Raw genomic sequence first — 24,292 nt, 5'->3', positions numbered from 1 at the left:
TGGATTCTCATTTGAACCAATTGGAACATCTTATTTGTTCCCTAATTAGAGTTATAGAGGTGTTGATTTTATATTTGCATGAGAGACACAATGCCACCTTTTTGTTTGTTTCTTTTAGTTATCCTTTAACAGCTTGAACTCCAAATTTAGCCTGAGTTTGAATCCCATTTACTGTTGCGATTTGGGTCACGGAATTTTATTTTTTAACCTAAGCGTGTGTTACTTCCTATAAAAAGGACTTTATAGTATTATTTTCTTTGCATGGTTAGTGTGAGGATTAAAAGAGATGTTGTAAGTTACACACTTCTCATAGTACCTCGTATATCATAAGAATTCTTCTTTTATTAGAAGACTGTGGGCAACTAATTTTGCCTTCTTGAGACTTCATTTCATATTGTTAAAAAAAAAAAAGAGGCAACTTTTCACTTGGTTGTTAGGTTGTAAGTTTCACTGGCAATAATTGGAGAGAATAGAGTGTAGTAGCTGACAATAGTTGCTTTTGGAGAGGTAGACATTTCTAATATGCAGTGACCTTGCTGCTCTGAGAAAGGGAAATGTAGAAGTTTGATATGGTGAGCAGTTAGTTAGAATAGCATCTTGGTAATTCAATTCAGTAAACAGTGGTTGAGAAGACCCTGCTCTGTCTGGCTTTGTACTAGGAAGAAGCATTAGGGCTGGAAGTGTGCTATGATCTTTTTGCTTTAAAACAATTTGGAGGGTGGATCTTGATAGACAGAAGGCTTTAGTGCTGCCAAGGACCTTGGTAGATTTGGGCATGCTCCTCAGGGAGTAGGAACTGGGAAGGGTTGGATTTTGCCTAATCTAGGAATAGCTGTTGGGAGTTTCAAGAGCAATTTTTGGATGAGTAGGGAGGTAGGGTGATTGAGGAAGAGGGAGGAACTGGAATGATGTCTCAAGGATGTTATTTAAATTGACTTTTCCTTCTGACCCTCAGTATTTATTGTTTTACTTAAGTGTTTTATTGGGAGTGGAGAGTGATGGTGGGTGGAAGTGGAATATACCTGGTGAACTGGTTGAGTCTGAAGAAAGGATACTCAGAAACGGATAATTTAAATCTCCCAAAATCAGTACTGGTCCAAGGGAAAACCTTGGTCTACTGTGAATAGTGTAATTGGATTGGGTTGGTGGGTCCTTCAAGACAGGGGCATTCCCAGCTACTATGATATTAGGATAATGAAAGTAAGCCTCAGTGCAGAGTCTACTGTGTGAATGTAAGAAGCTTACCTATATACCTATAAATGTAGGTATGTATATACTTATATTTATAACTGAGTAACATTCATTCTGATATAAGGAAATTACTATAAACAAAAGCAAGAGTTTCTGTACTGCAAACATATTTTAAAGTTTGATGCAAAATAAAATGGTTTTTGTAATTTGGCAGTAGAATCAGGATCCAGGAAATGAGCAGCATGTGGTCATGCTTGCTTTCCTTCTTTAGGAAGGTCTTTGGGTTCCTCTAGCCATCTTTGAAACTTGAATACCCTATGTGTTACAAAGTGTGGGGGAAAGGAGCTGCCCCTTACCTGTTTTTTCTTGGGTTGGGATCTAGGCTGTGATTTTGCCCTTGCCATTCACATTCTGGCTCAGGGAGAAGCAGAAGCTCCAAGGACCTGGCCAGTGTTAACATTTCAGCTGCCCTCTCTCTCTGGAACTTTATAGAGGTGGCATGCATATTGGGCTCTCATCTCAGTCTTTTGTCATTCCCTTCCTAAGCACTATGACCCAGCTTCCTGAGTTGCCCTGTGCATTAATCCATTCAGTACTCAGATGTTTCAGGTCCCTGGGCCCGTAATCTGTTTACTCCATGAACCATCTGATGAGCCCAGTGCACTGTTCCCAAACTCTGCTTTCTCTTTTTTTCTCCCATTTGTCATGTTCACAGGCTGAAAAACAGAGTGGGTACTCTCTTCTGGGAAGCTGGCAACAAATGGATGATGTGATATATGCATTCCAGGGGAAGGGAAATTGTGGTGCTTCTGAACCCATGGTCAATTAACGAGGCAGTTTCTAGCTACTGCACGTACTTCATAAAGCAGGACTCTAAAAGCTTTGGGTAAGTCTTTGTAATGACTTAGATGCTTGAGGTTTTTGTCTTGCTTCATATATCTGAACACAAAGCTTTTTGAATTGATCATAGTTTGTTCCTGTTTATGTTGTATTGTTGACATGTTCTATGCTTGTTCTATAACCTTTTCATTGAAAAATAAGCATTCATTTCTATTGGAGGGAGATAAATGTCCTTTTTAAGAAAATAAAATAACACATTTCAGTGAAAGAACAAACCCAGCATTTCTGTTTGGCATTTGGTTGTGTGATTCTTTTTGGATCTTTATTTTAAAGATTAGGTACCATTTTGTTTAGAGTCGAAAATATTAAATTTTTTGGAGGTTATCCCTTACACTTTCTGCTGCATGCAGTAACTTGCTTTTGTTTGACATAGGAGCTTATGTTATACCATTAGCTAGTATCCTCCTTTTCAAACAGTGAGGGTTTGGGGAGTCCAGCGGGGGTTCATCTATGTGAATAACTGACAACTGATTCTGGCCATGCCCTCTCTCATCTCTAGGCTCATAATCTCCATCTGCCCAGTGTTCATCTGCAATCTCTGGCTGCCACCTCAGTCTCAATTTGATTAAAACTAAATTCATTCTCAATCCCATATTCAGTTTCCTGCCAGGTTATGTCTGTCTCTGTTTATTTAATTGTCCAGGCTTGAACCTTCTTACATAATTTCGACACCCTCCCCCTCAGCCTTTTTCTATTGCTGCTGCTTTTGTAATGCTTTTGATGTTTTTTCTCTTGATCTTTATGCTTGCATTACTTCAGTAGTCTACTAGTCGGTTTCTGAAATAATAGTCTCCATTTCTTGTGTATGTGATATGATGAAGAATCTATTATATCTGGCCTTTGTCTTTGGTTCCTGACAATGAGCTTCAAAAAATCTTGGGATTTCCTTATAGATGTATCTTTTGTTGTTCATAACAAGAGTCTCTTTTGACCACACCTGAGTTTATCCTAATAAGATGACTCTGGGTGGGCCCTTAGATAGTTGAGGAAAGGAGCTGTCCACATCAGAGAGACCTTGGAACTTTTAGCCCCATCCCCTGGTCTCTGGGGAGGGGGCAGTGACTAGATAGCAAAGCCCAGTCATCTGGCTAGTGATTTAATCACTCATGCCTAGGTCATGAAGCCCCGTATAAAAACCCTGGAATAGCAGTGAACATACTGGTTTGCTAGGAGGATGACACCTGGATTTCTTCAGGAGAGAGCAGGGAAGCTTTGCATCCCTCTGCCCTCTTTCCTAGACCTTGCCCTTGCTCTGTGCACCTCTTCCATTGGGCTGTTCCTGAGTTGTAGCCTTTATAATGAAACTGTGATTGTATAGTGCTTTCAGTGATTTCTGTGAGAATCGTTGAAACTGAAGGGAGGTTTTGGGAATCTCTGAATTTTAGCCAAGTTGGACATTAGTGTGGATGGCCTGGGGATAACTGAAGTGAGGGCAGTCTTGTTGGAAACCTTGCTTTTTAACTTGTGGGATCTGATACGAACTCCAGGTAGTGTCAGAATTGAGTTGAATTGTAGGACACCTAGTTGGTGTCAGAGAATTGGTCTCAGAGTGCAGTGTGCTTACCCTTTGACAGGCATTGTGGTATGTGCGCTGCATGCATTATTTCGTGTAATGCCCACCATGGTAAGACCTAGGTTTTTTTTTATTTGTTTCTAGTTAGTTTTTGGTGTTTTTGTTGTTGTTGCTGTTTTGTTTGTTTGTTTTTTGAAACGGGGTCTCACTATGTTGCCTCCACTTGTCTTGAACTCCTAGGCTGAAGCGGTCCTCCTGCCTCAGCCTCCTGAGTGGCTGAGACTACAGGTGTGTGCCACCAGGCCTGGCCCAGGTCTGATTTTATCATCTTTGTTTTACTGGTAAGGAAAGCCATAACTTGCCCATTGTCACAGAGCAAGGAAGTGTTGGAGAAGTCAGTGCTTTCTGACTTTAAAGCCCTTTACTTAACCCTTTGGGTTGGGCCAACTATCTTCCTTGCTGTAGACATTATTATCCTCCTCTAATCTGGCTGCTGTGGACCACTTTTTCTAAATTAAACTTTTATCACATCATTTTTGAATTCAGAACTTTCAGTTACTCTCCATTACTGTAAGATAAAACCCATTATTTGCAGGCAGCCATTCAAGGCTCACTGGAGTCCAATAGGCTCAAATTAATGCTGTCCCAGTCTTTATATACAACAAAGGAAAACAAGCACCTATTGTGTTTCTTGGATGGGGCACTCAGTTTGTATCTCCAGTAAGTTGCACTGGAGATGAAACTGTATAATTGGAAAGTTAGAGTATATGAAAAGCATGTCCGTATAAAAATAACGCATGCTGACCAAGTCAGTAGTACAGGTGATAAGATGCTTCTAGAGTTCAAAAGAGGCACAGCTTCACTAAGCAGGTGTATCTTGAGCTTAGCATTGAAGAGATGATAGGATTTTGAGAATTGTGACTGAGGGGAGGACCCTTCTGCTCAGGAAGACCATGAGTGAACTGGAAAGGCAGTGTTGATGACAATGAATACTTAAGTTTATCTGGGGGAAACTTCTGAAACCAGGGTCTATTCCTTGTCCCCAGACAAGCTGAAAGTTGCAGCATAGTGTTTTAACTGACAGAGCTTGTGCTAAAGCTTTGTCCTTTGAAGCTAGAGTTGTTTAGAATGAACCAAAATCTTTTTCGGGGCTAGCCTACGTGATAAGATTGGGTGATTATGTTATAAGAATTAGCTTTTTTGTGTTACGTGAGCTGATCAAAGGAAATTTTAAACTATAAAAGTTCAAAAATATTTTTGGTAGTAGAACATGAGAATAAACATATTCAAAGTAACCAGTCTGAATAGGGAGCATTCTTCAGCATAGATAAGTTTTGGTAAATAGATAGTTTTAAAAAGTCTTCTTTGTACATGAACTCACATCATTATACCCAATCTCTTGGTATTTTTTAGGGTTAGAATCTCTCCTGACCAGCTACTTGGGAGTGCCAGCTACTTGGGAGGCTGAGGCAGGAGGATTGCTTTAGTTGCTCAGGAGTTCAACACCAGTTTGGGCAACATAGCAAGATCCTCTCTCTTAATGAAAAAAGTCAACTTGAATGCTATATAAGTAATATTTATACATTTATATATTTATAAAAAATATATAAAGAACAGATCAGAATTACATTACTCAGAGATAGTTGATAACCATGTTTATTTTTATTATGCTACTTTTATTTATGTCATTACCTATACAATTTTGTAACCTACTTTTTTCACTTTATATTATTAGGATTTTCCCATGTCATAAGATTTTTTGAAAACATGGTTTCTATTAATATATAAACATGTTATCATACATAGAGATTTCTTTTTTTGTTTTCTCCTTTAATTAAAAACAGAGTCATTCTTTATTTTGTAAGTTGCTTTCTTCACTTCACGGGTCATGTGTACCTTTCTGAATGACTGCTTATGTTAATGTATAGTCAGCCCTTCTGTATCCACAGGTTTTGCATTCATAGACTCAACCAACCATGGATCAAAAATATTTGAAAAAGAATTGCCTCTGCACTGAACATGTACAGACTTTTTTCTTGTCATTGTTCCCTAAACAATATAACTATTTGTATAGCAGTTACATTGTATTAGATATTATGAGTAATTTAGAGATAAAGTATGTTGGAAGATGTGAGCAGGCTATATGCAAATATGATGTGATTTTATATAAGGAACTTGTGCATATGTTGATTTTGATGTCCTCAAGAGGCCCTGGAACAGATCCCCCATGGATATTAGATGACTGTGCTTCACTTTTTAAAAACTGGTTGCATAATATTCCAGTTATATGGCTATGCCATAATTTAACCATTTCTCTGTTGATGGACATTTGTACTATTTCTAATTTTCACATACAAATAGTGCCTCCGTGAGCATTTTTATCTTGTATTTTCTTACTTTTATGAGTACTTTTGTAGGATAGATTAGAATGAAATTATTGTGTAAAAATGTATATGTGTTTTATAATTTGCCAGCCATGCTGAATTTGCCTTTTAAAAGGGCTCTATCAGTTGATTCTCTTAGCAATTGTATGTTTGAGGCCTTATTTTCCTATACCCTCACTTTGCTGGATACTATCATTGTCAAATATGAAAAAGTAATTGGAAACATGGTGTCATGTTACATATTAGTCTGATTTCTTTCCCTTTTTTTTTAGTGTTCCTTTTTGTATGTGACTCTTGATTCTTGGCCCATTTTCCTATTGTAATTCTATAATGTTTTCATATTTTACATGTAACTCTTTAATTCATCTGGAATTTATTTTGATTTTATGGAATGAAACTGCTTGATTCTGGAGGAGATTCAAGGGCTAGTGGGTCTTGAAATTGTGTGTCTGGAAAAATTTAGAGGATAAAAATAAATTTTGCTGCCTTTGGAAAGTAGTTTGTCTCAAATTTATTTAAAAACTTAGTTTATTATTACCCAACTCTATAAAGTATGTTGGGGCAATAAGAAAATCTTGCCAACAAAAAGACCCCTTCTTACCAATGTAGAAGAGAAAGAACGCTCTTTTTATTTGCATGTCAGATACGTGCAGATAGGTAGTTTGAGACTACAAAATTTGAGCAGAATTTAACTCATACAGTGAAACAGACAAAACTTCTCTTGTATTCTTGGGGCAAATGGATATACCCTGTGATAGTTTCCTGTGCACCTAATGAAATTCCCGAGTTAATTTCAGTGGTGTTTGTTTGCAGTGTCTAGGGTCAGAAGGCCTATGACCTTGTCATTGTAAATCTGGAGACTAGGATAGTATCTAATTCCTGACGAAAAGGCTTGGCCTATTGGGGTTTTTTTTTGTTTTTGTTCTTTTAAATTTGTATTTACTTTTTGTTTTATTTTTTACATAGAGATGGAATTTTGCCATGTTTCCCAGGCTGGTTTCAAACTCCTGAGCTCAAGCAGTCTGCCCACAAAGAGCTGGGATTACAGGCATGAGCCACCATGCCTGGCCAGGCCTGTTAGGTTTTTAAAGAGATCCTCTGTGGTAGGCTGAAAATGGTTCTCTAAAATATTCAAGTCCTAATCCTGGAACCTGTGAAATGTTACCTTGTATGTTAAAAAAAAAAAAAAAAGGTTTTTGTAATTAAATTGAGGATCTTGATGTCTAGGGCACTTATCCTGGATTATGTGAGTGGTTCCTAAAAGCAATCCTGTGTATCTTTATCAAAGTGAGGCAGAGGGAGAGTATACGTACACAGAGGAGGAGGAGGCAGTTGGACCAGGAGGCAGAGATTTGAGTGTTAATGGCCACAAGTCAAGGCATTCCCACAGCCATCAACAGCTGGAATAAGCAAGGAACAGATTCTCCCCTGGAGCCTTTGGAGGGAGTGTGACCTTGCTGCTTTCAGACTTTTTTTGGCCTCTAGGAGTGGAAGAGAATAACTTTCTGTTTTAAGCCACCAAGTAATTTGTTACAGCAGCCATAGGAAACTACTGTACACCCTAAAGACAAAAGGGCTGTGTCCCTTTTATTAAAACAAGAAAGATTCATTCATTATATTTACTATGTTAATTATGGTGAATGGCACTTAATTCTTATCTACTCTTTGCTAATCACCGTTATTTATTGGTTCTCAGTGTTGAATAACAGGCTAAAACACTGTACCAAAATGACAGTAAAATGAAAAGTTAACCTCAATAGTAAAGTTAATAAGGAAATATTTTGACTTTTTTAAGCCTGGAAAGTGAGTAATTTAGAATCATTTATATTATTTTGAGATTTGCTTTTGAATCGAGGACAATAAAGTCTACTTATTTCTCTTATTAGTGAAGTGGCATGAAAGAACAAAAGTCTTCTTTAACAGAAAGAATTTCAAGTCCATTGCATTTTGTTAAAACTTTCCCCCTACTGTACAAATTTTATTTTTTTAACCAAGTAGTAGATTATATAACTAATGTTACAATTAATTTTTTTCTGATTTTTTTACTGACATATAATTTCTTATATTTTTGATAAAGTAACTCGTTAGAGTTGTCTAGATAAGTTGTATTTTTTCAGTTTGCTGACAAACTGTTTTTCTTGCTTTATTAAAAATGATTAAATTTCCTAATTCTGCTTTTACCTATTTGATAATTCTTTATTTTATTAGAATTGTTAGGACTTTGTAAATTTTTTCATAAAGAACCAAGCTCATTTTAAAGTTCCGCTGTTTTTTCTGTGTTTTCTTTTTTTCTTTTCTTTTCTTTCTTTCTTGCTTTCTTTTTTTTTTTTGAGACAGGGTCTCACTGCCACCTAGGCTGGGCTCGAGCTCCTAGACTCAAGTGATCCTCCCACCTTGGCTTCCCAAAGTGCTGGGATTGTAAGCATCAGTCAATGTGCCTGACCCTTTCTGTGTGTTGTTATCTAATCAATCATTTTTACTGTCATTCATATTTCTATTTTTGTTTTTTAATCACACCTTTTATTTTAAAAATTTGACTGCTTGATTTTTAAATTTGGATTGCTTAGTTTATGTTCTGTTTATTTAAATATTATTTTAGAAACTATTTCAGTACAGCTTTGTATGAATCCTGTAACTTTTGATATGCGATGTCTTTATATTTTTTCTAAATATTCTGTTGCACTGGTTCTAAACTTTGGTGAATATCAGTCTCAGCTGGCAGGCTTATTAAAAATGCAGATATTCCAACTCTACTTAACACTCTGGGTATAGGGCCTGAGCTTCTGCATTTTTAACAAGCTCCCCACCCCGCGGTAATCAGGATTAACATCAGCATATGGGAACTACAAGTCTTATATATTTTTAATTTTTTCATTAATTCAACAATTATTTAGGAAGGCTTAAGAATTTCAAATCTTTAGGGTTGTTTGTTTTGAATTACTCTTAGTTTTATTGTATTGTAATCGGAAGCTTGCCCTGCAAAATTTATTTTTTATTTTTTTTAAATTATACTTTAAGTTCTAGGGTACATGTGTACAACGTGCAGGTTTGTTACATATGTATACATGTGCCATGTTGGTGTGCTGCACCCGTTAACTCGTCATTTCCATTAGGTATATCTCCTAATGCTATCCCTCCCCTCTCCCCCGACCCCACAACAGGCCCCGATGTGTGATGTTCCCCTTCCCGTGTCCAAGTGTTCTCATTGTTCAATTCCCACCTATGAGTGAGAATATGTGGTGTTTGGTTTTTTGTCCTTGCAATAGTTTGCTGAGAATGATGGTTTCCAGCTTCATCCATGTCCCTACAAAGGACATGAACTCATCCTTTTTTATGGCTGCATAGTATTCCATGGTGTATATGTGCCACATTTTCTTAATCCAGTTTATCATTGATGGACATTTGGGTTGGTTCCAAGTCTTTGCTATTGTGAATAGTGCCACAATAAACATACGTGTGCATGTGTCTTTATAGCAGCATGATTTATAATCCTTTGGGTATATACCCAGTAATGGGATGGCTGGGTCAAATGGTATTTCTAGTTCTAGATCCTTGAGGAATCGCCACACTGTCTTCCACAATGGTTGAACTAGTTTACAGTCCCACCAGCAGTGTAAAAGTGTTCCTATTTCTCCACATCCTCTCCAGCACCTGTTGTTTCCTGACTTTTTAATGATCGCCATTCTAACAGGTGTGAGATGGTATCTCATTGTGGTTTTGATTTGCATTTCTCTGATGGCCAGTGATGATGAGCATTTTTTCATGTGTCTGTTGGCTGCATAAATGTCTTCTTTTGAGAAGTGTCTGTTCATATCCTTTGCCCACTTTTTGATGGGGTTGTTTGATTTTTTTCTTGTAAATTTGTTTGAGTTCTTTGTAGATTCTGGATATTAGCCCTTTGTCAGATGAGTAGATGGCAAAAATTGTCTCCCATTCTGTAGGTTGCCTGTTCACTCTGATGGTAGTTTCTTTTGCTGTGCAGAAGCTCTTTAGTTTAATTAGATCCCATTTGTCAATTTTGGCTTTTGTTGCCATTGCTTTTGGTGTTTTAGACATGAAGTCCTTGCCCATGCCTATGTCCTGAATGGTATTGCCTCGGTTTTCTTCTAGGGTTTTTATGGTTTTAGGTCTAACATTTAAGTCTTTAATCCGTCTTGAATTAATTTTTGTATAAGGTGTAAGGAAGAGATCCAGTTTCAGCTTTCTACATATGGCTAGCCAGTTTTGCCAGCACCAGCACCATTTATTAAATAGGGAATCCTTTCCCCGTTTCTTGTTTTTGTTCGGTTTGTCAAAGATCAGATGGTTGTAGATGTGTGGTATTATTTCTGAGGGCTCTGTTCTGTTCCATTGGTCTCTCTCTGTGTTGGTACCAGTACCATGCTGTTTTGGTTACTGTAGCCTTGTAGTATAGTTGGAAGTCAGGTAGTGTGATGCCTCCAGCTTTGTTCTTTTGGCTTAGGATTGACTTGGCAATTGCCCTGCAAAATTAATTGAAATTTCCATTGTGGTCATTTGTAAATGACCTCCACTGTGGATAGTTGGGAAAAAAAATAGCCATTTGATATATATCTGTTTTTTTTTTTTAGTTGAGGTGAAATTTACTGTACAAGAAATTAAGCATTTTAAAGTGGACAAATCAGTGGCATTGAGTACATTCATGTGTTGTGCCACCACCACTGCTGTCTAGTTTCAAAACATTTTTATCACCTCAAAGGAAACTGTGTACCATTAAGCAGTTGCTCCCTTCTCCCCAGCCTCTGGCAACCACCAGTCTGCTTTCATTTCTATGGATTTGCCTATTCTGAATATTTCATATAAATGAAATTATGCAATATGTGACCTTTTGTGTCTTCTTCACTTAGCATAATGTTTTCAAGGTTTATTTAACTCTTTGAGAAACTGCTGTTTTACATTCCCACCAGCAATATATGAGGGTTGCAAATTTTCTGCATCCTTACCAATGCTTGTTATTTTCCATTTTTAAAATTGTGCCCATGCTAGTGGGTATATAGTGATATCTCATTGTGGTTTTGATTTGCATTTCCCCAATGATGTATGATGTTGAGTAGCTTTTCATATGCTTATCAACCATTTGTATGTTTTCTTTGGAGAAATATCTATTCAAGTTCTTTACTCATTTAAAAAAGTTATTTGTCTTTTTGTTGAGTTGTAAGAGTTCTTTATATATTCTGGATACCAGACTCTTGACTTGTGAATTTTTCTTCCATTCTGTGGGTTGTCTTTTCATTTTCTTGATGGTGGTCTTTCATGTGCAAAAGTTCTTAATCTGGATGCAGTCCAGTTGATTTTTTTTTTCTTTTGTTGCTCATGTTTCTGGTGTCACATGTAACAATCCCTTGCCAAATCCAAGGTTGTGAAGATTTACCTTTGTTTTCGTATAAGAATTTTATAGTTTTATCTTTTGTGTTTAGGTTTTTGATAGATTTTGAATGAGTTTGAGGACACCTTCATTCTTTTGCATGTAGCTATCCAGTAGTATCATTTGTTACAGATATTGTTCTCTCTCCATTGAATGGTCTTTGCACCCTCGTTGAAAATCAGTTGGCTATAGATGTATGGTCATAATTCTGGACTCTCAATTAATTGGGCTACAGGTCTCTTCTTTTTTTTTTTTTTTTTTTTTTTTTTTTTTTGAGACGGAGTCTAGCTTTGTCACCCAGGGTGGAGTGCAGTGGTGTGATCTGGACTCACTACAACCTCCGCCTCTGGGGTTCAAGCGATTCTTCTGCCTCAGTCTGCCGAGTAGCTGGGACTGCAGGTGCCCACCACCACACCCGGCTGGGACTACAGGTACGTGCCACCCGTGCCCAGCTAATTTTTTGTATTTTTAGTAGAGAGCCAGGATGGTCTCGATCTCCTGACCTCATGATCCACCTGCTTCGGCCTCCCAAAGTGCTGAGATTACGTGCATGAGCCACTGCACTCGGCCCTAATTTTTGTATTTTTTAGTAGAGACGGCGTTTCGCTATGTTGGCCAACTCAAACTTCTGGCCTCAAGTGATCCACCCGCCTCAGCCTCCCAAAGTGCTGGGATTACAGGCATGAGTCACCACGCCCAGCAAGAATCTGCATCTGATTGGTTGGGTCAGGAATGAAATCACACGAGTGTCAAAATGGTCTTGTGTGTCGAGTCAGTTTCGGGTGGGGGTTACAGGGCCAGTTGAGTCAATTTCATGGTACGAGTAACCCAGGTGGCATCAGTTGGTCCACCAGAACACGAGGTCTGAAAAATACCTCAAGAATCAGCCTTGGGTTTTTTTTTTTTTTTTGAGACGGAGTCTCGCTCTGTCGCCCAGGCTGGAGTGCAGTGGCGCGATCTCGGCTCACTGCAAGCTCCGCCTCCCGGGTTCACGCCATTCTCCTGCCTCAGCCTCCCGAGTAGCTGGGACTACAGGCGCCCGCTACCACGCCCGGCTAATTTTTTGTATTTTTAGTAGAGACGGGGTTTCACCGTGTTAGCCAGGATGGTCTCAATCTCCTGACCTCGTGATCCGCCCGCCTCGGCCTCCCAAAGTGCTGGGATTACAGGCGTGAGCCACCGCGCCCGGCCCAGCCTTGGGTTTTACAATAATGAGGTAATCTATTGGGGTAATCGGGGAAGTTACAAGTCTTATGACCACTGGCTAGTGACTCTTGTCTAGTAAGTAATTACAAAAAAGACAAGTTAGAAAATAGTCCCTTGTTATTATTTAACTATGCTTAAGTCTTAGCAGAATTCAGGCTCCTATGTAATTCTGACCTTGTGTCCTTTTATTATTTTTTACAAAGATGGTTTTGGTCTCTAAACAAGGAGGGGTTCAGTTTTGGGAAAGGACTATTATCATATTTGCTTTAAAGTTAAAATATAAACTAAATTCCTCCCATAGTTGGCTTGGCCTATGTGCAGGAATGAGCAGAGACAGCTTATGAGGTTAGAAGCAAGATGGAGTCAGCTACGTTAGGGTTTTCTCACTGTTATAATTTTGCAAAGGCAGTTTCAGTACCACATTGTTTTGATTACTGTAGCCTCTTAGTAAGTTTTGAAATTAGGAAGCGTGAGTCCTCCAACTTTGTTCTTTTTCAGTGTTGTTTTGGCTGCTTGGAACCACTTGCAATTCCATTCATATTTGGTGATTGGCTTTTCCATTTCTGCAAAAGTTACTGGAATTTTGATAGAGATTGAATTGAATCTGTAGATTGCTTTGAGTAGTATTGCCATGTTAACAGTATTGTCTTTTATTTATTTATTTTCATTTTATTTATTTATTCATTCTTTTTTTTTTTGAGACAGAGTTTTGCTCTGTTGCCCAGGCTGGAGTGCAGTGGTGCGATCTTGGCTCACTGCAACCTCTGCCTCCCGGATTCAAGCAATTCTCTGCCTCAGCCTCCCGAGTAGCTGGGATTACAGGCGCCCACCACCACGCCTGGCTAATTTTTTGTATTTTTAGTAGAGACGGAGTTTCACCATTTTGGCCATGCTGATCTTGAACTCCTGAACTTGTGATCCACCTGCCTTGGCCTCCCAAAGTGCTGGGATTACTGGCATGAGCCACTGCACCCGGCCTATTTATTTATTTTCTAAGACAGAGTCTTACAGTGTTGCCCAGGCTGGAGTGCAGTGGTGTGATCTCAGCTCACTGCAACCTCCGCCTCCCGGGTTCAAGCGATTCTTCTGCCTCAGCCTCCTGAGTAGCTGGAACTACAGGTGTGTGCCACCACGCCTGACTAGTTTTTGTATTTTTAGTAGAGACAGGGTTTCGCCATGTTGCCCAGGCTGGTCTTGAACTCCTGACCTCAAGTGATCCACCCGCCTCAGCCTCCCAAAGTGCTGGGATCACAGGCGTGAGCCACTGTGCCTGGCCAGTATTGTCTTTTAATCCCTAAACCTGGTATATCCTTCCATATATTAGATTTTCCTTAATTTGTTAATGTTTTGTGGTTTTCAAAGTGTCTTTTACCTCCTTGGTTAAATTTATTCCTAGGTTTATTCTTTTGATGTTATTGTAAATGGAATTACTAATTTTCCTTTCGGTTTGTTTATTGCTGGTGTATAGAAACATAGTTGATTTTTGTGTGTTGATCTCGTACCCTTCAACTTTGCTGAATTTATTAGCTCTAGTAGTATTTTTGTGGGTTCCTAGGGATTTTCTATACATAGGATCATGTCATGTGCAGATTCTTCCTTCTGATTTGGATGAATTTTATTTATTTTTCTTGCCTAATTGTTCTCACTAGAAATTCTAGTACAATGATGAATAACAATGGTGAAAGCAATCATACTTGTCTTATTCCTGATTTTAGGGGGAAAGCTTGTAGTCACTTTATCCCTGAGTGTGAAATATGAACATCATTGTCATGAACCATTGCTGTGGGTTTTTCATAGTGCCCTTTTCTTTTAAATCTTTAACATTCTTCTGAGTGGAGTTAACTGGAAAACTTTAAAGAAGCTAATTTAAAATTTTTGCTAGTTTATGGGACATAGTCTCAAAATTGAGAACAGAAGAAACATCCACATGGTTGTAATTTTTGTCCTTAGGGCTTACATGGGCAAGAATATACAGAAAGCATTTATGGAAAAGGAGTTAAAGGGAGACAAGACTTTCAGAACTCACTGAATAGAAGATTCCACTTGTTTATTTGATTTTACTCTCTAAACTGTTGGAGTTGATAATTAAGCCCCTTCTAAGGCTTTACTTTTTGTCACTGGCTTGTAAAACTGGAAAATTTGCCCAGATTAAGCCTTTTAATGTTTTATTTTGTGTTAATTTCTTTCTTGATTTGAGACAAATGTTTATAAACATCAACCAGTTTTTGTTTATGAGGCCTACACTGGAGGAAAGGACTGTAATTACTAATGTTGCATCAGAAGTTGCTCAGACAAATGGAAACTTTTTCTTTTCTTATAAAAGTGGAAGTGCCCTTAGTGTCAGAATGCACATTATTCTTGCATTTGGTAAAGTGTTCTGTTGTCTTTTTGTAGTCATTTTAATGACATTCAGATAGGTTTTATGCAAAATGTTTATGGTAGGCCAGATCTTAAAAATATTTTTTTGCAGGGAGTCAGGAGGTGATTACCTTTCCAGGTAATTTCAGGAATTTTCAGTTTTCCTAAATATCTTTAGGAAGAAACCCAGGTTCTGTTAGAATATTTTGTCTCCACAAGTCTTGCCAGTCCCTCCTACCTGCCCCCCACAATACCTTGTAATGGAACATTTTGTGCCATGTCTAGCTAATGCATTAGATGAAACTTTTAAGTCACAGTGATGAAGAAGAAAAAAGATTGGCTGTGGATAGTGTGTTGCAACTATTTTTGCATTAAATCATAATTATGCCTTTCTGTCTTCCTTGGAGTTGAAAAAAAAATGATTTGTTGTCTCTGAATATAGTTGATATTTGGGTACCATATATCCATGGCCTCACCAGTCAGGAGAGAGATTTCCATCTTGGAAAATAGTTTGTCTGGAGTGAATGTTTCTGATTAATTCATTATGTGTATAGGAAAATTATATATGTATGACAGTTACATATGTTAGACAATTATATGTGTCTATATTACATATATAACTACCATATGACAGTTGCATATGCTATTATGAAGACATATATATGTATGTGTGTATACATATATATAAAGTTCTGAACAAGGAGGGCGGGTTGTATGCTTCTTATAGTAAAAGGAATCTGAATCTGTTACGATCTTTCTCTTAAGTTAGTGTCCTTGGGATAAGGAGAGCAGGTAGACGGAAGAGAACCTGGTAGGCTTAAAAGCCACCTGATTCTCCTGATTTGGGTCACCCGCATCTGGAACATCCTCTTTAATTTGGTTATCAACATGTTTTTTCATCCCTTTATTTATTCTATAATTCCTTATAATCGTGATAATTTATGAACCTAAACAAAGACTTTTTGTGTTGATTTCTTCAGTGACATAAAAATTAACCTACTTCTGTGGATGGATAGATGAACATGGATGTGTTTTAGGGAGCAGAGTCTACCAAAATTATTTTTTAAAATCATCTGAAACAAATTGTGCTATTGGATTGACCATTTTCCTCAGTTGTTTTAACTGTTTACAGGGAATGAAGATGAGTGGGCCACAGGTTGTGGTTGCTAGAGTTCATGTCTTCACCATTATCTGCAGTCTGAATATTGGCTCTGAAGGTTCTGAAACCTGGTTTCCTAGTTTTATGCAGTGCTAATTTATACCAGTGAAATTTATAAGGGATTGATTTTCAAAACCCAAAGGCTTGTTTATTAGTTTACATGGGCAGTGGACCTTTCCAGTCCAATTCGCTGTTTGGATTGTTTTTGTGTTGGTATCTGAGTATCAAACAACATCTTACCAATAATAAGAAAACTGTATAATGTGTTAAAGATAATATAATGACTTATGCAGCTATGAAAATACATGTGTTAAAGAAAAACTCATAATCAGGGAAGAAGGCAAATGTTATACCTGGTTCAATGGAAAAGTAAAATAACCCACAAATTTATATGGAGTAAAGAAATGTTGAAATGGACCCAAGTGGAGACAAAACTGGTTTGTTTCGGAGAGGGAGCTGGGGAGAAGCTCAGGAGGACAACTGAACCTGCTCCCTGACGGGATAGAATTTACATGTCCCTCAGTTAACCCATAGTCTATACAGTGTTGTAAAATAGCTCCCATCAAACAGAATCTGATAAAGTGTAGAGGTGTGCTATAAATCATGCCTAGTTTTCCATCAGATTTTTCTCTACATATTACCTCGAATTGCAGTGAGTGGGGGTTAAAAGATTTTTTTTAAATTTAAGAGACAGGGACTTGCTATGTTGCCCAAGCTGGGCTTGAACTCCTTGATCCTCTTGCCTTAGCCTTCTGAGTAGCTGGGAATACAGGCGTGTGCCACAGGTATTTGAGTACAGTTCTGGATCCTCTTTGAGCATGATGAGCTTTTAAAATTGTGCCATTACCTGGTTAATGAATGAACAGTTTTAATGATTTGGTTTTAAAAAATCTAACTTTTTTTTTTTTTTTTTTCTAAATAGGGCCTCACTCTGTCACCCAGGCTGGAGTGCAGTGGCACAATCTCAGCTCACAGTAGCCTTGACCTCCTGGGCTCAAGTGATCCTCCTGGCACAGCCTCCTGTGTAGTTGGGACCACAGGTGTGCACCACCACACATGGCTAATTTTTAAAAAATTTTTTGTAGAGATGAGGTCTCATTTTGTTGCCTAGGCTGGTCTGGAACTCCTAGGCTCAAGCAATTCTCCCACCTTGGTCTCTCAAAGTGCTGGGATTACAGGCATGAGCCACCACACCTGGCCTTAAATTTGTTAGTTATACACAGATCCAGGTTCAGATTTACCTTGCTAGTCTTTTTCTGTGTGTGTGAGACAGGGTCTCACTGTTGCCCAGGCTGGAGTACAGTGGCACAATCATAGCTCATTGTATCCTTGAACTCCTGGGCTCAAGTGATTATTCTGCCTCAGCCTTCCAAGCAGCTGGGATTACAAGCATGTGCCACCACCACTGGTTAATAAATTTTTTTTTTTGTAGAGGCAGAGTCTCACTGTGTTGCCCAGGCTGGTCTAGAACTCCTGGGCTCAAGTGATACTTCTGTCTCAGACTCCCACAGTTCTGGGATTACAAAATTGAGTCATGGTCCCTTACTAGTCTTATGGAAACTTATAATTTTCTTTTTGGCACTGGGTCTTTTTTGGATAGCTGGTGGTGACTTGGAGGCTGGCTGCAAGGGGCAGTATTAAATGTAATCTGGTATTGTATGCTTTTTTTTAATAAACATGTAACCATTAAAATTGCATACAATTATTGGAGGATATATAATGGGGTTGGAAAGAGTCCCAGCTCTGTGATAATCTGGATTACTGACCTATACAACAACATTTGCAGTTATTATGATTTTTGACCTAATTTGTCAGAATCTTCATTTTAATTCATTCTGAACATTTTAATGCATGTTTAAATAGAATAATTTTTAAATTGGCATGCCTGTTTTATACAACTCAGCCCAGTATTTTTCTTTTAGCCAGAATAAATGTTGAATGATTCCTTCCTTTTAGTGATTCTTTCTGATACAGTTTCTCCTAATATGTGATGCCCTCTAGTGAATTCAGACTTTCAGAAATATTTCGAGAAGCAAGATTTTGAGAAGAAGATTTCAGTATAATGAAATCTCAAGGAACATTCTAATAATTAGAACTATTCCTTTATGCTTTGTTGAGATGCAAGTTTCTCTCTCTATAAGTGTTCAAGCGAAGATTTGATAATCCACTATGAGTCTTATTTTTGAATAGAGTGAAACTTTTCCAGATGACTTCTAAAGTCTTCTTCAGCTTCATGGTTCTAGCTTCCATATAAACCAGTAGTCGTCAGCCAATAAATATTGAACATTCACTGGACCTTAAGCACTTTCCTGGGGCGTTGTGAAGGTTCCAAAGGTAGTATAGGTCATAGATGTGATTTCAAGTAACTAATGCATCAAGAGGATGAAATAAAGTAGCTAACCTTTATTGAAGATTTACTCTGTTCCTGGAGCTGCTGAAGACAGTTTACTTTGTCGTTTAATCCTCACAATAGTCTTTAAGTAGCTACCACTTTTAGTCCAATTTATTTGTATAGATATTGGGACCCAGAGAGGTTAAATAATTTGCCCAGGGTCACACAATAAGTGTTGGAACCAGGACCAGTTTATGTAAAATAATAGTGGGTAGGAGGTGAATGGCAGGCTAGCAATCAAAGTTTCATCTGTCTTTACAGCCACTCTACATCACTTGAATTATCTCCTGATTTCCACCTCTGCTCAAATCCGCCACTGCGTTCGATTCTTACAGGAACGCAGGCCCTATAACTGTGCTTGCAGGGGATCTAGGTTGCGTGTTCCTTAGGAGAATCTAATGCCTGATGATCTGTCACTGTCTCCTATCATCCCCAGATAGGACCATCTAGTTGCAGGAAAACAAGCTCAGAACGCTCGCCGATTCTACCATTATGGTGAGTTGTATAATTATTTCATTATATATTACAGTGTAGTAGTAATAGTGGAAATAAAGTACGCAATAAATGTAATGTGCTTGAATCATCCTGAAACCACCCCTTCCCCTGCCCCTGCCATCCATGGAAAAATTGTCTTCTATGAAACCAGTTCCTGGTGCCAAAAAGACTGGGGACTGCTGGCTTACAGGCTATCAGCTCTCTGAGGGTGTATTTAGTTGTCTGTATTAAGCTAGCTCAGATTACTTTTGGATACCTCTTTACATTGTCATACTTAAGTGTGTGATTCTCTTATTAGCTTCAGTCACAGAAGTGATAGTTAATAATTTGTACATAAGTTTTGCAGTTCATTTTAATTTTTGGCCCATAAGGTATTTTACTTACTCTAAAGACTTACTTGATAGAATGACACAATCTTACCTTTTTTCTTTAAAGCATCCATTCTTTGATGTTTAGTGAATCAACTGCTCATTCCTGTGCCTAAGAATCCTTTGAGGGCATTTATGACTTGTAGGTTTCTTTTGATTTTCAGAGACATTTACCACCCTCTTTATTGGATTTTAAGGCTAGGATAGCTGTTGTCCTTTTCGTTTTTATCACCTAGACTAAATAGAAATCGATTTCTCCATTTGTAGGTAAATTAATTTCATCAAATTAGAGCTAGCCTTTTGATGCCTTGGATTGTACCTGTTTGTGGTGTATTCGGGTTAGTGCTTGTTGTATGGAGAAAATATAGAGTACATCTTCGGTCTAATTACTGGAAAGATAATGTGAGCCTTAAAGAAGAAAGGAATATTATATTGTGATATATAAGGTAGGTCATTCTCATTTCTGGAAACTTGTTTGGTGTCCATTTATGAAATGGTTTTTTTGCTCCAAAGTATCTGTATATAGCCTCTAACTGGTATACAACTAAGTCACAGATTGTGACCCTAATGTCCTGAGCACCCCTTAGGCGTCATCTCTCCCTGATTTCACTTCTGCGCATACCTAAAGACTTGATGTTATCAACATATCACTTTATCTTTCCATTTAGGCTATCCCTGAGTAATGAGAAGGAATGTGAGAAGAAATTAAATTGGAGGCTTTCCTAGTGAAAGGAGAGACACTCAGAGGTGGCCAGCCTAGGATTTTAAGAAGTCTAGAAAGATTGAGCAGGGCTCTCGGGAAGAATATTTTAATGAAAGTAGGAGGTTAGAAAAATCCTACCTGACTCCGTGCCCGTTTTGGTAAAAACAGAACAACTTTTTAAGACTTCTTGAAATTTTATGATTTTCCTTCTATTTTTCTAATTTCTCTCTCTCCCCCCTGAAAGTTTTTCTAGCAGTGAAAAATCTCAAAGATTTACTTAAGGGTTAGGAATTAAGGAATTTTGTGGTCTGAATTCTGTGGCCCAGGATTTGGGAACGTAAAGTCAAAAGTGTTAGTGAGGGATTAAAAAAAAAAAAAAAGGCATAAGCCAGTTACAGAAGCATTTGGAACTGGGCCTCCCACAGTTTATGAGTTAACACGAGATTGGAGTGTTAGGAGATAGTTTTATAAATCATTATTTGAAGTTAAGCATTTATTCATAGTGGTTAAAGACTGTGTTGTTATTAGTGCTATTTTCAGGTACATTTTTGTGAAGTTGGCTTTTGTAGACTGACCTGAAAACCTGATCACTTTGTATAACATAATTTTTGTGGGAAAATGCATTCTGAATTCCAAACAGCTGATTTAAATGCAAAGTTTTAGAATGCTACCTGCTCATAAGTTGGGACTGTTTTCTCTGTTCATATTCTGATAGAATTCCCAATTTGGTACATTTCTAATCTGGGAAACAAAATTTTATTTGACTGTAGATGAGGTAAATCTCTATAGAATAGTTATATGTATAAAAATAAGTTACTTCTTAGCTGAGTGTAGTGGTGTGTGCCTATAGTCCTAGTACTTGGGAGGCTGAGACGGGAGGATCACTTGAGCCCAGGAGCAGTAAGCCATGATTGTGCCACTGCACTCCAGTCTCGATGACAGAATGAGAACCTGTCAATAAATAAATAAATAGATAGATAGATAGGTAGGTAGGTAGGTAGGTAGATACATAGATTTAAAAAACCAAACATAGACACTCATAAACAAATGAAGTAACCTTCATAACCAGAAACTACAGTAATCTTTGGCATAGTATTTGTAGCTTAAGACTTGGTTTTGTATTGTCCGAGATTTTTTAAGATCTTTAGGTTAAGATTCAGATGGACTTGCTGACTTGTGTTACATTGTAAAAGGGGAATCAAGCCTCCTGGATATACTTGGGTTGCCCAATTGCTGTGTTTCTTTAAGTATTTTTTTCCCTTTTTAGGGCCTTTGTTTCTTCATCTACAAAATAAGAATGTTCATAATGGCATTATTCATATAGCTCAAACTTGAAAAATACACAGATGTCAAACAGAATAGATAAATACATTTTGGGATATTTATACAGTGAAATACCGTACAGCAATGAGCAAGAAGAAACAATTGTGGCACTTACTTATTTGGGTGAATCTCACAGACATGTTGAATAAAAGCAGCCAGATGCAGTAGAGTATGTACTTGTTTTTTGTTTTTTCTTTTCTTTGGTTTTTTTTGGGACAGGGTCTCATTCAGTCATCCAGGCTGGACTACAGTGGTGTGATCATAGCTCTCTGCAGCTTCCAACTTTGGGGTTCAAGTGATCCTCCTGCCTCAGCCTCCCAAGTAGTTGGGACTACAGGCTCATGTCGCCATCCCCATCTATGGAGGATTGCTCAAGCTATCCTCCCATTTTTGTAGAGGTGGGATCTCACCATGTTACCCAGGCTGGTCTAGAACTGCTGGACTCAAGCAGTCCTTCTGCCTCAGCCTCCCAAAGTGCTGAGATTATAGGTGTGAGCCACCACACTTGGCTGTGCATGTGTTTGTTAATTCCATTTAGATAAAAGACAGGTAAGACTACTGATGGTCATAGAATTCAGAATTGTGGTTACCAGTGGAGTAGTTAATTATTGGGAAGGGACATGCATGAAGGAGGCTTCTGGGTTGCAGGCAATACTCTGTCTTGATCTGGATACTGACTTTGTAAAAAATTTATTAAGTCATATACTTAGGATTTGTGTATTTTACTGAACACTACAGTTTTAAGAAGGCTGAAAGTATGTACCAAAATGAAACACAAAAAAGAAAAAAGTAAAAGGAACAAAAGATTGACTGGATTGGGAGCCAGGAAAACTGAGTTCGGACCTCAGCTCCACCACTGAACATGTGATTTTAGGTAACTCATTGACCTCTTTGCCTTAGTGATTGTATCTCTAAAATGGAAATAATCCCTGCCTTCTGTATTTCAATCAGGTTAAACACTTTCATCCTTTTATACTGTATCTCATTACATCATAGAGATAAACCTTTGAAAACACATTGGAGGCTATTTAAAATATTGTGGATGTAAAATGACATTATTTTCCTGTTAATACTTTTATATTTGTTGTATTAGTATTCTGTTTAATAAAAAGGACCCCATATAAAAGTAGCAAAAGGGCCAAAGACTGATCAGCTGAACAACATTTGTTACACTTACTTTTTTTCTTTTTTCCAGACAGGGTCTTGCTCTGTTGTCCAGGGTGGAGTGCAGTGGCTCGATCTTGGATAGCTCAAGCTGTCCTCCCACCTCAGCCTCCTGAGCAGCTGGGACTACAGGTGTACACCACCATGCTCGGCTAATTTTTATATTTTTTCTTTGTAGAGATGGGGTTTTGCCATGTTACCCAGGCTGGTCTCCAACTTCTGAGTTCAAGTAATCTACCTGCCTTGGCTTCCCAAAGTGCTGGGATTACAGGTTTGAGCCACTGCGCCTGGCCTATACTAGCTTTTGAATTCCTGGAAAAAATATAAAATGACAGTATCAATTTATCTGATTTTTTCTCTTTTTTATATTAAGCCCTCCATCAAGTAGAAATTGAGCTCTTTCATGCAGGGTATGATGCTTCATGCTTGTAATTCCACCTCTTTGGGAGGCCTAGGTGAGGGGATCAATTGAGGCCTGGAGTTCAAGGCTGCAGTGAGGTGTGATCCCATCATTGCAGTTTTAGCCTGGGCAATAAAGTGAGACCGTTTCTGGGGTCGGGGAAAATTCGAGCTTTTTCAAAGTGTGCTGGGGTTTTTTGCTGAGGATATAATAGTGCACAATATCAATATGGTCCTTACAACTACAGAACTATAGAACTAAGATTCTAGAGGGAATGACAGGTGGAAAACAAGGAAACAGACAAATGAATAAACAACTGCTGGCTGTAATGAGAGCCATAAATGAAGCACTCAGGACTGAGACAGAATCACTATTGAGGGGAATTTGCTTTAAGTAGTGGTCAGCCTTAGAGCTTGTTTAAGGAGTTGACATTAAGCTGACACCTAAAACCTAAAGGAAGAAACAGAGGTAGTGAAACAAAGTCTGAGAAGGTAGCCTGGACAATTTGCACTAAGCCTTGAGGTGGGACGTGGCCTGTTGGAGAACCTGGCAGAAGAGGTTAGTTAGCACGGAGGTAGAAGGGGAGTGGTAATTCGATTTTTACTCTAGGCTCAATGGAAAGCCGTTAAAGGCTTTTAAACTGGGAAATTATGTAACTGGATTTACATTGTAAGATTACACGCAAGTGTTAGGTAAGTAGATGAACCTGTGGGTCTGCAGCTAAGATAATGTGTTGGAGATATTTTGGTAATATCAGCATAAAGATAGCACAAAGGAAGAGGGAGGAGGAAAAGGATAGAGAGGAGACAACTGATGTCTGAGTGATAGGAAGCCTCAGCATTTAGAGGTCTGGTAGAGGAGGGGGAGCCAACCAAGCCAACTAGGAGAGAAGGATCACCGATGTCAGAAGAAAACCTGGAGAGTGGTGTCACAAAAGCCAAGAGAGGCTAGCATTTCAAGGAGGAAGTGGCCGTGCGTGTGGAATGCTGCCAAGAGGGTAGAGTAAAATGAGGACAGAGAAGTAGCTATTGGATGTGGCTACATGAAAGTGGACTTTTTTGCCAAAGTGGTTTCTGTGGAATGGTAGAGGCAGAAAGCTGACTGAAGAGGGAAGTTGATTGAGGAGGGAATGGGAAGTGAGGAAGCAGAGACCGTGTATGTAGTTAATGATTCATTTCTCTGGGCAATCAGTTTAGATGTATACTTTGCTACCCCAGAGTATTCGAGGAGTCTTAAAAACCCATTCAGTAAGCCTAGGGGTTTGCATTATCCATAAATGGCTGTAGGAACTTAGTATTGGCCTTTGACTTCCAATAATTTTTCTTTGATTAGCATTTAATTGTTAATTTGAGA

The 24,292-nt window shown here is 38.4% G+C and overlaps 1 protein-coding gene across 11 annotated transcripts in view; it reads left to right on the top strand.

Annotated features, from left to right (window-relative positions):
- LCLAT1 (lysocardiolipin acyltransferase 1) overlaps positions 1-24,292 on the top strand; it is a 195,699-nt gene that overhangs the window by 9,770 nt on the left and 161,637 nt on the right. For 3 of the 11 annotated variants that reach the window (XM_009442252.5, XM_063790004.1, XM_054677767.2), the window contains exon 2: positions 1,907-2,077. The exons of 6 other annotated variants lie outside the window; for them this stretch is intronic. In XM_009442252.5, coding sequence (XP_009440527.1) covers positions 1,968-2,077 — 110 coding nt within the window. In that variant the 5' untranslated portion in view covers positions 1,907-1,967. Of the gene's footprint in view, positions 1-1,906; positions 2,078-18,922; positions 18,982-24,292 lie in introns of all 11 variants that reach the window. 2 more of the 11 variants (XM_063790002.1, XM_063790005.1) reach the window with 1 other exon arrangement.

This window comes from Pan troglodytes, chromosome 12 (genome assembly GCF_028858775.2).
Source record: "Pan troglodytes isolate AG18354 chromosome 12, NHGRI_mPanTro3-v2.0_pri, whole genome shotgun sequence".
In the NCBI taxonomy this organism is placed as follows: domain Eukaryota; kingdom Metazoa; phylum Chordata; class Mammalia; order Primates; family Hominidae; genus Pan; species Pan troglodytes.
Note: the sequence above shows the minus strand (reverse complement) of the source record. Positions and strands in the feature narration are given on the sequence as shown.